The sequence below is a fragment of the Pristis pectinata genome, chromosome 28 (assembly GCF_009764475.1).
Source record: "Pristis pectinata isolate sPriPec2 chromosome 28, sPriPec2.1.pri, whole genome shotgun sequence".
Taxonomy (NCBI): domain Eukaryota; kingdom Metazoa; phylum Chordata; class Chondrichthyes; order Rhinopristiformes; family Pristidae; genus Pristis; species Pristis pectinata.
Genome location: NC_067432.1, coordinates 2,198,734 through 2,213,618, shown reverse-complemented (window position 1 = coordinate 2,213,618; position 14,885 = coordinate 2,198,734). Strand labels below are relative to the sequence as shown.

Genomic DNA, 14,885 nt, shown 5'->3' with positions numbered 1-14,885 from the left:
CACACACAGGCAATAAGATCCTCGCTGATCTCACTGTAACCTCACGCCACAGTCCTGCCTTCCCCTGGTAACCCTTCACTCCGCTGCCTCCACTTTCTGGGACTCAGGACCTTGTCGGAGGAAATGCCCACCTCTGCCGGGACCCGGCCCTCAGCTCCCCGCCCTTCACAACGGCAAACTTCAGCAGTTCTTGTTTAAATCCGTTCCCTCGGCGCTGGATCCTCCAGCGAGGCAGCAACTCCCAGAACCAGCTGATGGACTTTCTGCCACCGGGCCGTCCCGATCGGGCGCGGTCAACAGAAGCGGCGGCTCGGCCACGGCGGGCATCACCGGGAACTCTCCCGCTTCCGGGGAAGCGGCCGTTGCTAGGGAGTGACGGGGGCAGTGTCGCGCATGCGCGTGTGACCGGAAGTGACGGCTGGGCCGCATGGGACGGTCGGAAGCCGGTGGTGTTGGTGGCGCGCAGGTGGAGCGGCGGCGGGTCGGGACCGGGGGAGGGACCCGGGGGGGGATCAGGGAGGGGATGGGTTCGGAGGGGGGACGGCTCGGGGCGCTTAGGTGGTTGGCCAGAGCTCGGGGAGGGGCTCAGGGGAGGGGCTCAAGGCAGGGGGTGAGGTCGGGGTCGGAGGCCCCGGGGGGGCTGGGGTTGTAACTGGAGACTGGGGAGGGGGTCCGGGGACGAGGGAGAGGGGTTCGGGGGGGGGGGCTGGGGTTGTAACTGGGGAGGGGGTCCGGGGACGAGGGAGAGGGGTTCGGGGGGGGGGCTGGGGTTGTAACTGGAGACTGGGGAGGGGGTCCGGGGACGAGGGAGAGGGGTTCGGGGGGGGGCTGGGGTTGTAACTGGAGACTGGGGAGGGGGTCCGGGGACGAGGGAGAGGGGTTCGGGGGGGGGCTGGGGTTGTAACTGGAGACTGGGGAGGGGGTCCGGGGACGAGGGAGAGGGGTTCGGGGGGGGGCTGGGGTTGTAACTGGAGACTGGGGAGGGGGTCCGGGGACGAGGGAGAGGGGTTCGGGGGGGGGGGGATGGGGTTGTAACTGGAGACTGGGGAGGGGGTCCGGGGACGAGGGAGAGGGGTTCGGGGGGGGGGCTGGGGTTGTAACTGGAGACTGGGGAGGGGGTCCGGGGACGAGGGAGAGGGGTTCGGGGGGGGGCTGGGGTTGTAACTGGGGAGGGGGTCCGGGGACGAGGGAGAGGGGTTCGGGGGGGGGGGGCGGGAGTTGTAACTGGAGACTGGGGAGGGGGTCCGGGGACGAGGGAGAGGGGTTCGGGGGGGGGATGGGGTTGTAACTGGAGACTGGGGAGGGGGTCCGGGGACGAGGGAGAGGGGTTCGGGGGGGGGGCTGGGGTTGTAACTGGGGAGGGGGTCCGGGGACGAGGGAGAGGGGTTCGGGGGGGGGGGGCTGGATTTGTAACTGGAGACTGGGGAGGGGGTCCGGGGACGAGGGAGAGGGGTTCGGGGGGGGGATGGGGTTGTAACTGGAGACTGGGGAGGGGGTCCGGGGACGAGGGAGAGGGGTTCGGGGGGGGGATGGGGTTGTAACTGGAGACTGGGGAGGGGGTCCGGGGACGAGGGAGAGGGGTTCGGGGGGGGGGGCTGGGGTTGTAACTGGAGACTGGGGAGGGGGTCCGGGGACGAGGGAGAGGGGTTCGGGGGGGGGGCTGGGGTTGTAACTGGAGACTGGGGAGGGGGTCCGGGGACGAGGGAGAGGGGTTCGGGGGGGGGGCTGGGGTTGTAACTGGGGAGGGGGTCCGGGGACGAGGGAGAGGGGTTCGGGGGGGGGGGCTGGGTTTGTAACTGGAGACTGGGGAGGGGGTCCGGGGACGAGGGAGAGGGGTTCGGGGGGGGGGGGGCTGGGGTTGTAACTGGAGACCGGAGCTGGTCGGCCCCCAAGATCCTGTAACCTGCACCGTTTCCATCCCCTCTGGTGAACAGCGAGGCATGGAGGGGGATTGCAGTGTAGCAGGTAACTGGGGCTTCCAGGACAAGAGGCTGCTGGATCTGGAGTTAAAGCTTGGAGCTCCCTCTCTGACAACTGTGCTGCTGCAGGTGGTAAATCCCTGGAGTAGAAATCTTAAGGTCCGGACCAACAGTCCAGAGACCTGGAGCAAAAAGCAAACTTCCAGAGACCTGAGTTCATATCCCACCAGGTATGCCGGTTGCCTGTCATTTCAATTCCCCTTCCCATCCCCTCACCGAACTGTTTGTCCTGGGCCTTCTCCACTGCATGATGAGGCCTATTGCAAACTAGAAGAACAGCACTTTGTATTCTGCCTGGGTAGGCTGCAGCCCAGTGGTATAAACATTGAATTTTTCAATTTCAGTAAACCCACTCCCTGTGTTCCTTTCCCACTCCCCCTTGTCCACCCAGCTTCTCTCTCCCTTTGTTCACCTTTGCCATCCCCACACCAACCTGGCTCCATCATCTCTCCCCCTCCCCCCAATCTGGTTCCATCTATCACCTACCACCCCTCCCCTTATACTGGCCACCTTTCCTTTTGCTCCTCCCAGACCTGATGTAGGGTCTCAGCCTGAAGCATTGACCATCCCTTTGCCTCCACAGATGCTGCCTGGCCTACTTGAGTTCTTCCAGCAGTTTATTTTTTGCTCCAGGTTCCAGTATCTGCAGTCTCTTGTGTTTTCACTTCCCACCCTGACAGCTGTGGAATCTTAACATCAGTAACCTTGAATTTGGAAATACAATGGTTTGTTTTAGTAATGATGAATGGGTTGTTGTAAAAACTTTTTTTTAAAAAAAATATGATTTACCAGGATATCTGGCATCCTTGCCTGATATGTTTGACACCCTTGTGTGATTGACTGCTAAATATCCTCCAGAATAGCCAAGCAAACTACTCGGTTGTAGTTGGCTCCCCACAATTTCAAGGGCAGTAAACGCTGGCCATGTGGTGATGGCCAAATTCCATGCATGGAAAAAAAAGGCTTTCAGAACGTCTGTCAAATGTTTTTTTTCAAAAATATTATCAAGCTTTTTTATGAATTAATTGTGCATATATCATTCTCTTGCACCATTCCCTCCATTCACAAAATCATACAGCACTGAAACAGGCCCTTCGGCCCATCAAGTCTGACTGTCAACCACCCATTTTTACACTAATCCTACTCTAACCTATTATTCTCAAAAATACTGTCATCAATTCCCCCCCAGATTTTGCACTCTTACACACTAGAGGTAATTTACACTGGCCAATTAACTTGCTAATCTTCAAATCTTTGAGATGTGGGAGGAAATCGGAGCATCCGGAGGAAACCCACGTGATCACAGGGAGGACGTGCAAACTCCACAAAGGCAGCACTGGGGTCATTTACATCATGGCTCTTCACTATTGCAGCTTGGTTAACCACACACCAACACCACTACACCTCTTGCCTGCATGCCTTCAAATTTTAGTTGATCACCCACATCCTCAACTTTTGGGAAAGACACTCCAAGATTTCCACCATTCTTTGTTTAGAAAATTTATTGCTTGTGATGAATGGCTTGTCTCAAATTTTCCAGATATATTCCTTATAGATTTCCCCACCAGAAGAATTAAGTTCTCTGCATCTTCCCTGTCAGATCATGTTAAACATCTCTGTTAGATTGCAGCATGACCTTCCAAATTTGGTGTTTGTTGAACACCAAAATATGCTGGCGGGTGAAAGGGTGGAGAGTGCCCTCTGCTCTTTAGTAGCACATGGAGCAGTACAGAAATAACATATAGGGTTAATTTTCCTTTGGATGCCTAAAGACTTGCTTCCACTCCCGTTCTGTGTTTACTGAAGCCAGTGTGGGATCTGGATATTCTGCCACAGATCAGGTGAATGGGTGGACAGTTTAGAAGGTGGCTCACTCCTGCCATTTATACCAGGCTTCTGACAAAGGCAACAAAGTCCTCAGTGTCACCCTAAATGCTCTTTCTCCATTTTGAGCAGTTATGGGCCAGGGATTCTCACAAGTCAGTGACGGTTAACTAACATGGTGGATGTGATACTAAATTCTGTTTCTCTTTTAGGTATTGACTGGTTGGTGACGACAGCTTTGTTTCGTGTCAAGCTGCTTTTTTGCCTTTAATTAGCAGCGCACGTGACCAAAGCTGCGGATCCTGGTCTTCAAATATGGCCCGCTGCTCTTGGTTGGAGTGCATTGACTGAGCAAGAGCAACCTTTCAGAAAGGTGCAGTGATCCTTGAGTGAATCAAACGTCCTGCAGGTGAGCTGTAGGACTCCGTGGGGCTAAGAATGTTGAGTCGGCTACAGGAGCTGAAGAAAGAAGAGGAAGCTCTGCTGAAACTCAAAACCACTTTACAAGATCAATTAAACCGACTCAAGGTAAACCCATGAAGAATATTTATCTTTGTGCAGTGCTGTGTCAGGCCAGGAGATGGACTCCCTTTCCATTAAATGATTCCAGGTTGGGTGAAGCTCCAGATGAAGTTCACAAACCCCTGTTACTACCTGAATGTTAACCATCCTTCTGACCAGCCATCCTATAACAGCAGCAGCTTGGGAGATAGGGGAGTTCTCAACTCCCTCTCTACCAAATCCTCAAGCAGACTTAGCCAACTTGAATCAGATGACAATCTCAGCATTTTAGTTCTATTGTCAGTCCATCTCGGCAGGTCCTGTGCATTTGCATCAAGCTGAGAAACCCATTCAAGAGACATAAAACTGGACTGTCAGAGTTGCTATAGTATGTGAAAAGGAAGACAAGTGCAGGTAGAGGTGGGTCCCCAGCAGGCAGACAGCATAAGGAAATGGCACAGGAATTGCACAGGTTACCCTCTTCATGGCAAAACCCTGCCAGAAATACCACAGGAGAAGGTGTCTAATGAGGATGAAAGAAATAGTTTAAAAACAAAAGTACTAGAGATGCTAAAAACCATTGATTTCTCAGAATCTCAAAAGAGGTAGTTATAGAGGTAATGAATGCTCTGGGTATCATCTTCCAGACTTCTGGAATTGTTCCTGTGAGCTGGGCTGTGTGTTCAAAGAGACCTTGGTGTCCTTGCGCACAAGTAACAAAGCGAATGTGCAGATGCAGCCAGCAATAGGAAGGAAAATGGTATGTTCTGCTCCTTTGTCAGAAGGTTTGAGTACAGGAGTACTTGCTGCAGTTATATGGGTATTTGGTGAGTACTGTGTACAGAAATGCTTTCTTTATCTTGCAAAAAAAAACTACACAGGGAATGCAGTGAAGATTCACGGGGCTGCTTCCAAGGAATTGCCCTAAAATGAGAGACCACAGCTGAGGGTTTAAGAATATGAGAGAATATGAGGGTTTAAGAATATGGTTCACTGAAATCATGGCCTGATCTTGGCCTCAGTGCCACTTCCTTGCCATATCCTCAAAACCGTTGACTCAGCCCCAAAAGCTGTTTGCTGCTTCCCTGATTATATTTAATCACAGAAAGCTTACAATGTAGGATGAGGCCATTCAGCCGATGTTCATGTCACTCAAAGAACAACCCAAACTAAACATCTTCCAGCATTTGGTCCATAGCCATGCAGGTCACCCTGAACTTTGGTAGAGGCCCTGATGGTCTAAATAGTTCCCAGTTTCTATGTTCCCTTCATGTTGGATGCATTTATCCTCTCTGTGACAAGGGAGTTGAGATACGACCTCCATAATGGTATCAGATGCCAAGAGACAATACCAGTCCCAGACCAGCCGTCAGTTGTGGCAGGGCTTACACGCTATAACAGGCTACAAAACAAAGTCGGGCAGTATCACCAACAACAGCACATCCCTTCCAGATGAGCTGAACGCATTCTATGCACGTTTTGAACAGAAGGAGATTGGTTTGTCACCGCCCATCCCAACAGCGTCCAATGCACCTGAACCTGTGGAAAGATCAGTCTTCTGGAGAGTGAACCCGTGGAAAGCATCTGGCCCAGATGGTGTCCCTGGCCTTGTCCTCAGGTCTTGTGCTGATCAGCTGGCAGGGTATTTGCAGACATATTTAACCTCTCCCTGCTTCAATCTGAGGTTCCCACCTGTTTTAAGAAGACCACTATCATCCCGGTACCTAAGAAAAACAAGGTAACATGTCTTAATGACTACCAACCGGTGACTCTGACATCCAGCATCCTGAAGTGCTTCGAGAGGCTGGTCACGGCACGCATTAACTCCAGCCTCCTGGAAAACCTCGACCCACTGCAATTCGCCTACCGCCGAAACAGGTCTACAGTGGACGCCATCTCCCTGGCCCTACGCTCATCTCTAGACCATCTGGACAGTAAAGCCACCTACTTTAGACTATTGTTTATTGACTACAGCTCCGCCTTCAATACTATAATCCCAAGCAAACTCATCACCAAACTCTGAGACCTGGACTCAACACCTCCCTCTGCAACTGAACCTTTGACTTTCTGACCAGTAGACCGCAATCAGTGAGGATAGGCAGCAATACCTCCAGCACAATTATTCTCAACACTGGTGCCCCACAAGGCTGTGGGCTCAGCCCTCTACTCTACTCCCTATACACTCATTGACTGCGTGGCCAGATTCTGCTCTAACTCCATCTACAGGTTTGCAGATGATACCACTGTAGTAGTCCGTATCTCAAATAACGATGTTGGAGTACAGGAAGGAGATAGCGAGCCTAGTGACGTGGTGTCATGACAATGACCTTTCCTTCAATGTCAGCAAAAAAAAAAGTGTTGGTCATTGACTTCAGGAAAGGGGGCGGTGTACATGCACCTGTCTACATCAATGGTGCTGAGGTTAAGAGGGTTGAGAGCTTCAAGTTCCTGGGAGTGCACATCACCAATAGCCTGTCCTGGTCCAACCACGTAGACACCATGGGCAAGATGACACAAAGATCGGTGGTGTTGTGGATAGTGTGGAGGGCTGTCGAAGCTTACAGAGGGATACTGATAGGATGCAGAGCTGGGCTGTCAAGTGGCAGATGGAGTTCAATCCGGAGAAGTGTGAGGTGGTACACTTTGGAAGGACTAACTCCAAGGCGGAGTACAAGGTAAATGGCGGGATTCTGGGTAGTGTGGAGGAGCAGAGGGATCTGGGGAGTTCATATCCACAGATCATTGAAAGTTGCCTCACAGGTGGATAGGGTAGTTAAGAAAGCTTATGGGATGTTAGCTTTCATAAGTCGTGGGATCGTTTAAGAGCCGTGAAGTAATTATGCAGCTCTACAAAACTCTGGTTAGACCACACTTAGAGTACTGTGTCCAATTCTGGTCGCCTCATTATGGGAAGGATGTGGAGGCGTTGGAAAGGGTACAGAGGAGATTTACCAGGATGCTGCCTGGATTAGAGAGTATGGATTATGAGGAGAGACTAAAGGAGCTAGGGCTTTACTCATTGGAGAGAAGGAGGATGAGAGGAGACATGATAGAGGTGTACAAAATACTAAGAGGAATAGATAGAGTGGACAGCCAGCGCCTCTTTCCCAGGGCACCTATGCTCAATACAAGAGGACGTGGCTTTAAGGTAATGGGTGGGAAGTTCAAGGGAGATGTCAGAGGGAGGTTTTTCACCCAGAGAGTGGTTGGTGCATGGAATGCGCTGCCTGGGGTGGTGGTGGAGGCAGATATGTTGGTCAAGTTCAAGAGATTGTTAGATAAGCATATGGAGAAATTTAAGATAGAGGGATATGTGGGAGGAAGGGGTTAGATAGTCTTAGGTGTGGTTTGAAGGTCGGCACAACATGGTGGGCCGAAGGGCCTGTTATGTGCTGTATTGTTCTATGGTTCTAAGAAAGCTCACCAGCACCTCTACTACTTCAGGAGGCTAAAGAAATTTGGCATCTCCCCTTTGACACTTGCCAACTTTCATCAGTGCACCATAGAAAGCAGCCTATCTGGATGCATCACAGCTTGGTACGGCAGCTGCTCTGCCTGGGACCGCAAGAAACTGCAGAGAGTTGTGGACACAGCCCGGCGCATCACAGAAACCAGCCTCCCCTCCATGGACTCTGTCTATGCTTCTCACTGCCTCAGTGAAACAGCCAACCTAATTAGACCCCACCCACTCTAGACATTCTCTCTTCTCCCCTCTCCCATCATGCAGAAGATGCAAAAGCCTGAAAGCACGTACCACCAGGCTCAAGGACAGCTTCTATCACTCTGTTATAAGACTGTTGAACAGTTCCCTTATGAGATGGACTTTTGACCTCACAGTCTACCTTATGACCTTGCATCTTATTGTCTACCTGTAATGCACTTCCCTGCAGCTGTGACACTTTACTCTGTATGCTTTTACTGTTTTACCCTGTACTCCCTCAATGCACTGTGTAATGAATTGACCTGTATGATCGGTATGTAAGACAAGTTTTTCACTGCACCTCGGTACAAGTGACAATAATAAACTAATACCAAAGTCTTCTGTATTTCAAACTGCAGCATGAATGCAAGTTATTGTTAATGTGGATGTCTGCAGTTGACGGGAATGTGACCTTGTTAATGTAAGTGTGTTGTGATTGCAGGTTGAAGAGTTGGCCTTACGATCCATGATCGTGACTAAGGAAGAAGGTGACACTGTTGGCAATGACGGGACTGGTCAGGCACCTGAATCTGTGGAGGTGAGAGGTGTGCTTTGTGCTGTAAATATCTGAATATTTAATAACATGTTGGACAACTAAATGATTGCCTGTAATTTTGTTTTGGTTATGTGCTCTTTTGATTCTGCTACGCTTTCTGCTGCTTGTGTGTACTTGATTCATACTTGGCCCTCATTTCTTCATTCTGTTCTTCCATTTCTTGATGGAGACTTTAGACAATAAGACCACAAGATATAGGAGCAAAACCGGGCCATTCGGGGCTGATTTTTTTTTCCTCATTCTCCCACCTTCTCCCGTAACCCCTAACCCTCTCACCAATCAAGAACCTATCAATCTCTGCCTTAAATACACCCAATGACATGGCCTCTACAGCCGTCTGTGGCAATGAATTCTACAGATTCACCACCATCTGGCTGAAGAAATTCCTCCTCCTCTCAGTTTTAAAGGGCCGTCCCTTTATTCTGAGGCTGTGCCCTTGGATTCTGGACTCTCCCACTGATGGAAACATCCTCTCCATGTCCACTGTATCCAGGCAGGAGCTGTGCAGGAATTTGGAACAGGATAGTAGGACTGAAGAGATTGCTTTGTGAATAAGTCATTGTGGAGCTGCTGCCTTTCAGTGCTGCTCTGACTCTCCTGTTTGGTCACTTTTGTTGGTGCCTTCTGTTTTTCCTCGGGTTCTGTCCTACACCGTCCATTGGTCAGCTTGTCACCATACTCTTTGTCCTTGTGAATGCTGCCCCCTGTGCTCTGGTCAAAGGCTGGGAATTCTGCAGCAAGTGAATCACCTCATGATACCCAAGTCTTTCCATCTGCAAAGTGTAAATATGATCGAGTACTATTCATTTACCTGGATGAGCACAGTTCAAACAGCACTCAGAAGCTGAACACCATCCGGGATAAAACAACCCGTATGATCGTCACGCCATCCACCACCTTAAGTATTTACTCCTTCCACCACTGGCAAACAGTGAATCAACCAAAAAACGCACTGCATTGACTCATCTGGGCAACTCTGACAGTGTATCCCAAACCTGTGATACCCATCACCAAGGACCAGGGCAGTAGGCACTTGGGAACACCAGTGTCTGCAGGTTCCTCTCCATGTACTTTAAACAATAAGACCACAAGATATAGGAGCAAAATTGGACAAATATATCCTCATGGATACATATCACCAGTCTTTCATTGTTAATGGATCTAAATCTTGGAACTCCCCACCCAATACCATTGTGAGACCTTCTTATGGATTGCAGCAGTCCACGAAGAACCACCTAACCACCACTTAGAAGGCAATTAGGGATGGACAGTAAATGCTGGCCTTGTCAGCAACACTTCTATCCCAAAAAATGTACAAGTAAAATGTTTTGTGCCCACCACTGGCATGTTTGGTGTGGACTTTGCTGAGGAGGCAGCTCTTAACTCTGCATCAGAGCATAGGCCACCTTGTATATGATCCACTTTCTCTGCTCATTGCAGAAGTGGGAGAGAAGTTGTGCATTTTCAATGGCACTTTAAATGAGGGAGCCCATTCCATGTGAGCATGGAAACTCCCACAGCACTACTTTGAGAGAAGGAGGGGAGTTCCTCCTGGCCTCCCTTCCTCACCAACAGCACTAAAAGATATCCCTTCGTTTTCTCATTGCTATTTGAAGAAGTTCACTGCACACAAATTGGCAGCTTTACATTCCAGCACTTCAAAGTACTTAACTGTAGAGGGTTTTGGGATCTTGTGAGGCTGTGAAAGTCTGGAGAGAGGAAAGTTCTCTCTTCCTTCCTCAAGCCCCTGTCCCCGTCCCAGCTCCTGAACTGACTCATTCCCCTCAAGATGGGTTTTGACATTAACAATTAGAAGTGGGGTTGGAGCAAAGCATCTAATTCAATGCAAAAGCATATTTTGTATCAGGATCGTAATTTTCATCTTGTGTTTGAGGTGTAAACATACTTTGAGATTCATTATAGCTTTAGCCTAGTGTGTCTATTGAATAATTATCTTTTCCCACCGCTTAACATTTCCTTCTACAGTCTTTGATGCAGGTAGACAACGAGAGTGCGATCAATCAGACCCAGCTTCAGCTGAGCACGTCCCAGTTCGTTACTCGGGTGAGGCAGGATGAGGAGGAGGAGGAGGACGAGGAATACAGTTAATGTCATTTTGTGCCAAGACTTTAACGTGCAAAGATGTCTGGGATTGTTTTTCTTCAAGTGTACAGTAAGCTGGACAGGACAGACACCAGCTTTTGAGAGATGCAGTCCATAACTTCTGAAATATCATGTGGAGGTTGAAACTCGAAGGTTGTCTTCATTGCTGCATCTCCTGGGTGGAAACCAAGGAAGGAAGGCTGCAGAGACAGTGAAGATGGAGGCGGCGGAGTGACCTTTGTGCTGAATACAGGCGTGTTATTGGCACAAAAGGCTGACAAGTCCTTGCGACCTGAGAAAATGAAATCAGAAGTGCAAGAACACACAAGAAATAAGAGGGTGTGAAATTTCCCAATTCTGAACTTGGAACCTTGTTGCTGGGGTTTTAGAACAATAGACGACAAAGTTAGCTGGATATCTGGATTATGTTCACATACTGCAGAGATCTTTTATTGATTCATTGCATCACCTAATGATCTCTAATGGTGGCGAACCACTGATGCAGTAGTTTGTAACTAAAAAGCCTGTGGAGAAAGTCCTGAAATATTGATGGCCCCAACCAAAGTGCCTCGCAGATAATGCTCCACCCGTAAATACAGTGAAGTACGATGGGACATTTGTTTCCAAGACTGAGGTCAAGTTGCTGTCCATCCCAAGAAGCGTGAGGTGGTTTCATGGAGTGAATTTATTTTTTGGGTATTGAGAGGTTTTTGTACTTTTGTTCTGCTCGTTGTTAGCCAATGTATTTTTAGTTTACTATAGAACAATTACTCCCACTCCTCACTCAGCCGTCTCTAGAAGTCCTTTGACTGTCCTCCCCAGTAACGTGACTGGACCTATCCAAAACTGTCCTTGCATTTTGGGTGGAATGCAACAACGGCAGCACCTTGCAGACAAGCTCCTGTAGTGTTTATGTGGAGCCTTGCCTCTCTCCAACCTCCTGCTGTGCTATCTGGCCACAGCCTGGCAGACTGCAGATTTGTAAAATAGCCCCTGTGCCTCCAAGCTCAATCATTTCCTCCATGTTTACCATGTCATAGGCACGCTGCTCGGCTGAAAAACTAATTAGTTGTGATCCAGTGGGTGTCCTCTGGCTATGCACTCGGGTGCTTCGTGACATCCGTTCAGAGGGTAAAGTGTAATTGAACCATGGTGTGGGGGTGAGGGGTTTGCAGATGTAACGGACACTATTTCCAAGTTGTAAATTCTTGTTTCAAATCCCGTTGTATATTCTTGTGTAAACCTGTCATTGCACTGTCCTGCCAGAGCTGATGCTGCAGGAACTCCACAGGCTTCAGTGCACCAAGATTTATTATGGCAGCTTCAATTAAAAGTGTGGATCAACAAGTTTCTCATTGTAAATGTATGCAAGATGTTTAATGTGTTAATGATGCAATAAATGATGTTGATACAACAGGAGGAGGCAGTGAACAGGTTTGGATGGGAGGTTCTTGTTGAGACCTTGATGGTTTTGGTTTGTATGTAAATCTATGAAAATAATTTAAAAAAGACAAAAGCTCTAGCGTTTGTAAGAGTGAACTTCTAGAACGGAATAGTGTGCATCACAAACAGCCCAGTAACCTGGCCAGTGAAGGCCCTTTCCCTCTGGAAGTCCATCTGTGGTGTTTTGCTTTCTGCTTGGGTTTGATTTTAAAATGTATCCGTCAGCCTGAAATATGGCAGATGTGGATGTTCTCCAGTATTCAAACCTAAGGAATAGAGTAAACAGGAATGCCACAGAAAGTGCTCGTGCCAAGACACGGGACTCATTTAAATGGCAGCTTGACACTTAATTTTGCAATCTCCCACCCAAAAATGGGACAGGAAAAACTTGGAACAGAGGCTGTTCCCTCCACCCTAAGGATGAAGATTGGTGAAGGTTTTAGTGTGCTCTGCTCAGGTGTTGGTGGGGGGGGGGTAGGGAAGTGACTGTGTTTTCAGTATTCATCAGTTATTGGTTAACTTGCTTCGGGGTACAGAACAGCTTCTTGTTTTACTAAATCTGTTTATTGTGGTTAATGTGCACTGGGGTTCATGGGGAAAATGGTGTGAAATACTATGGATGGCCCTCTGCATTTCTATAGGCAGCCATGAAAATAATGTGAACTGAGAGCTGCTGTGACATGTGGAAACAGTCAAGTTGCCAAAATAAAACCAAACTGCTGGCAATACTCAGCAGATCAGGCAACTCCTGTGAAGAGAGAAACAAAGTTAATGTCAGAATTGTAATGCTTGTTTGATCTCTAATGTAAGATGTTGAGAAAGACGGAGAGAAAAAAAGAGGGTGCTATCTGTGATTGGGTGAAGGCAGGAGGGGATAAATTGATCACAGCATCTCATTCTCTCTGTTCTGCATCCTCTTCTGACGGAGAACTGCCAGGATACTCTCTTTCACACATGCCATCTAACCTGAGTATTTCTGGTATTTTCTGTCTCTTTGAAATTGCAGCGTAAACAGTTTTCTGCTTTTCAATTACAGTCATGTAACCAACCTGTTTCAGACTGTACTTGGAGTTCATTCACACCGTCAGACTGTACCCCAGCCCATTTCACTTGTACTTGCAGAACCTTTGGCAAAGCCAAAGCAATTGAGACTGAAATGTGAAATGAGATCAGAATCAACAATCCCACCTTCTGGAAAAGTTTGTCTCTTGTTCCAAAGGGAGAACATCTGTATTTAGATCCAAGGCACAAAATGACATTGATTTGGTTTGCGTGTTAGTGATTGGAGATTTTTCTTAACAATCTAAGTGGCATTCAGATTTTTCAGAAGTATAAACCTGTATAACACATCGTTTTACTCTTGATTTTAAAGTGATCAGCTTGATTTTTGAATTTACCAGTACAGCCTTTAGACTAATCATTGACACTACAATCAGTTTTATTTAGCCATCTCCCACTGTATCCCAGAGGAGATGCAGGAACAAACAGCACATCAGCTGAAGCCTATTGGGTGAAGATACAGAAGCTTCACAAACTTTCTTCAAATCTGGTGCAATGAGAAGGTTCCAGAGGACCTGTGATTGCCGACATTGCTACCATCCCTTAAGAAAGAGAATGTGAGAACGTGGAAATGTTCAAGGCATCGCTTTGCTTCCTACAGCAGGAGAAATCCTTTCAGATTGTTGCCCCTGCCTGAGGATATCCTGCCAGATTCTGTGCAGCTCTCGGTGATTTTCATTGCACACCTTAACCAGAAAAGTATTGCAAACAAAATGTGTGCCACCAGGGACAGTTCAGGGGAGCAGTAAGGCCAGTCTTTGAGTGGAAATGTGAATGTGCCAAGGGAGATCCAATTCTATCTGTGTGCTGGCACTCAGACACATGACGATCTGACATTTTCTGCTGTCTGAGGACCTTGATGAACATACTGACTCTGACCCTGTGACTCTAGAAAGGACTAGGCCAAGCACACAGCACCGTCACTGGACAGATGTTATGAACTGTGGTAGAATGTTTCAACGACTATCTCGAGTCTGTTGAAAGGTTAAAACTCAACAAAAGTTAAAGGTAATTGCAACAATAAATTCCATCTTTATCTGGAAAAATGTAATAATGTCTTTGGAATTTTGTAATTAGGAGTTTTGGGTTTGTTGCAAAAAGATCTTTCTGGGTAATATGCAAGCCTTTTCAGAGGAGTGAACCACAGTAATTGTGAAGTACCCATACAACTAAAGGAGTTACTCTAGGCAGGGGAAAAGAGGTTAAACTTGCTTTTTCACTGGTTGCCTCTGGGCAGCGGTTTCCAACCTGTGACAATGTTGTGGGCCTTTATATGAAAGCAGGTATTTGCTTACGTTCAGACCTATTCCTGTGAAAACCACCCAGGGCTCATCCTCGTACTGTGCGGTATTGTCATCAAAAATGAACGAGTTGCTAGTTCAAATACAGTTTAGAAAGTTTGCTTACAAGGGAAACTCGGCCTTTACAAAGAGATTTGTCAAGTTCAGCTAAATTTGCTAACGCATCATTGAGTTCCAAAGGACCTTCTCTCTCTGTTTGGAACCAGTGAATAGTTTGCTAGATTGTTCTCCAAATTTTTACTTTATTTTTGGACTGTGTAGGGCTGCAGGGTGGATTTATTCTGTGAGTACTTGATATTGGTGTCATCTCCCCATCCAGATAAATGAAGAAAGGTTAACAGGTAAGATGATCTGTGGTATGTCTTTTATTGATCTCATTTGCCAAACTTGATTGTATGTGTATATAACACAAATGATCT

General features: G+C 48.0%; 2 protein-coding genes across 5 annotated transcripts in view; both read left to right on the top strand.

The window, feature by feature from the left end:
- Positions 1–392: 392 nt before the first annotated feature.
- Positions 393–12,058, top strand: snapc5 (small nuclear RNA activating complex, polypeptide 5). Of its 4 annotated transcripts, none has more exons than XM_052040462.1 (4): positions 393–466; positions 4,016–4,331; positions 8,447–8,542; positions 10,547–12,058. In XM_052040462.1, the coding sequence occupies exons 2-4, from the start codon at positions 4,242–4,244 to the stop codon at positions 10,667–10,669; spliced, it is 309 nt and encodes a 102-aa protein (XP_051896422.1). In that variant the 5' UTR covers positions 393–466; positions 4,016–4,241; the 3' UTR covers positions 10,670–12,058. The 4 variants fall into 4 exon arrangements, with proteins under 4 accessions (XP_051896422.1, XP_051896420.1, XP_051896424.1 ...); XM_052040460.1 differs by lacking the exon at positions 393–466 and adding an exon at positions 1,867–2,149; XM_052040464.1 differs by lacking the exon at positions 393–466 and adding an exon at positions 1,889–1,965.
- A 1,878-nt stretch (positions 12,059–13,936) lies between these two features.
- The window catches only part of LOC127583981 (lactase-like protein), a 38,616-nt gene continuing 37,667 nt past the window's right edge, over positions 13,937–14,885 (top strand). The window contains exon 1 of the mRNA XM_052040453.1: positions 13,937–14,173. The gene's annotated coding sequence lies outside the window, so the exon portion shown is untranslated. The remainder of the gene's footprint in view (positions 14,174–14,885) is intronic.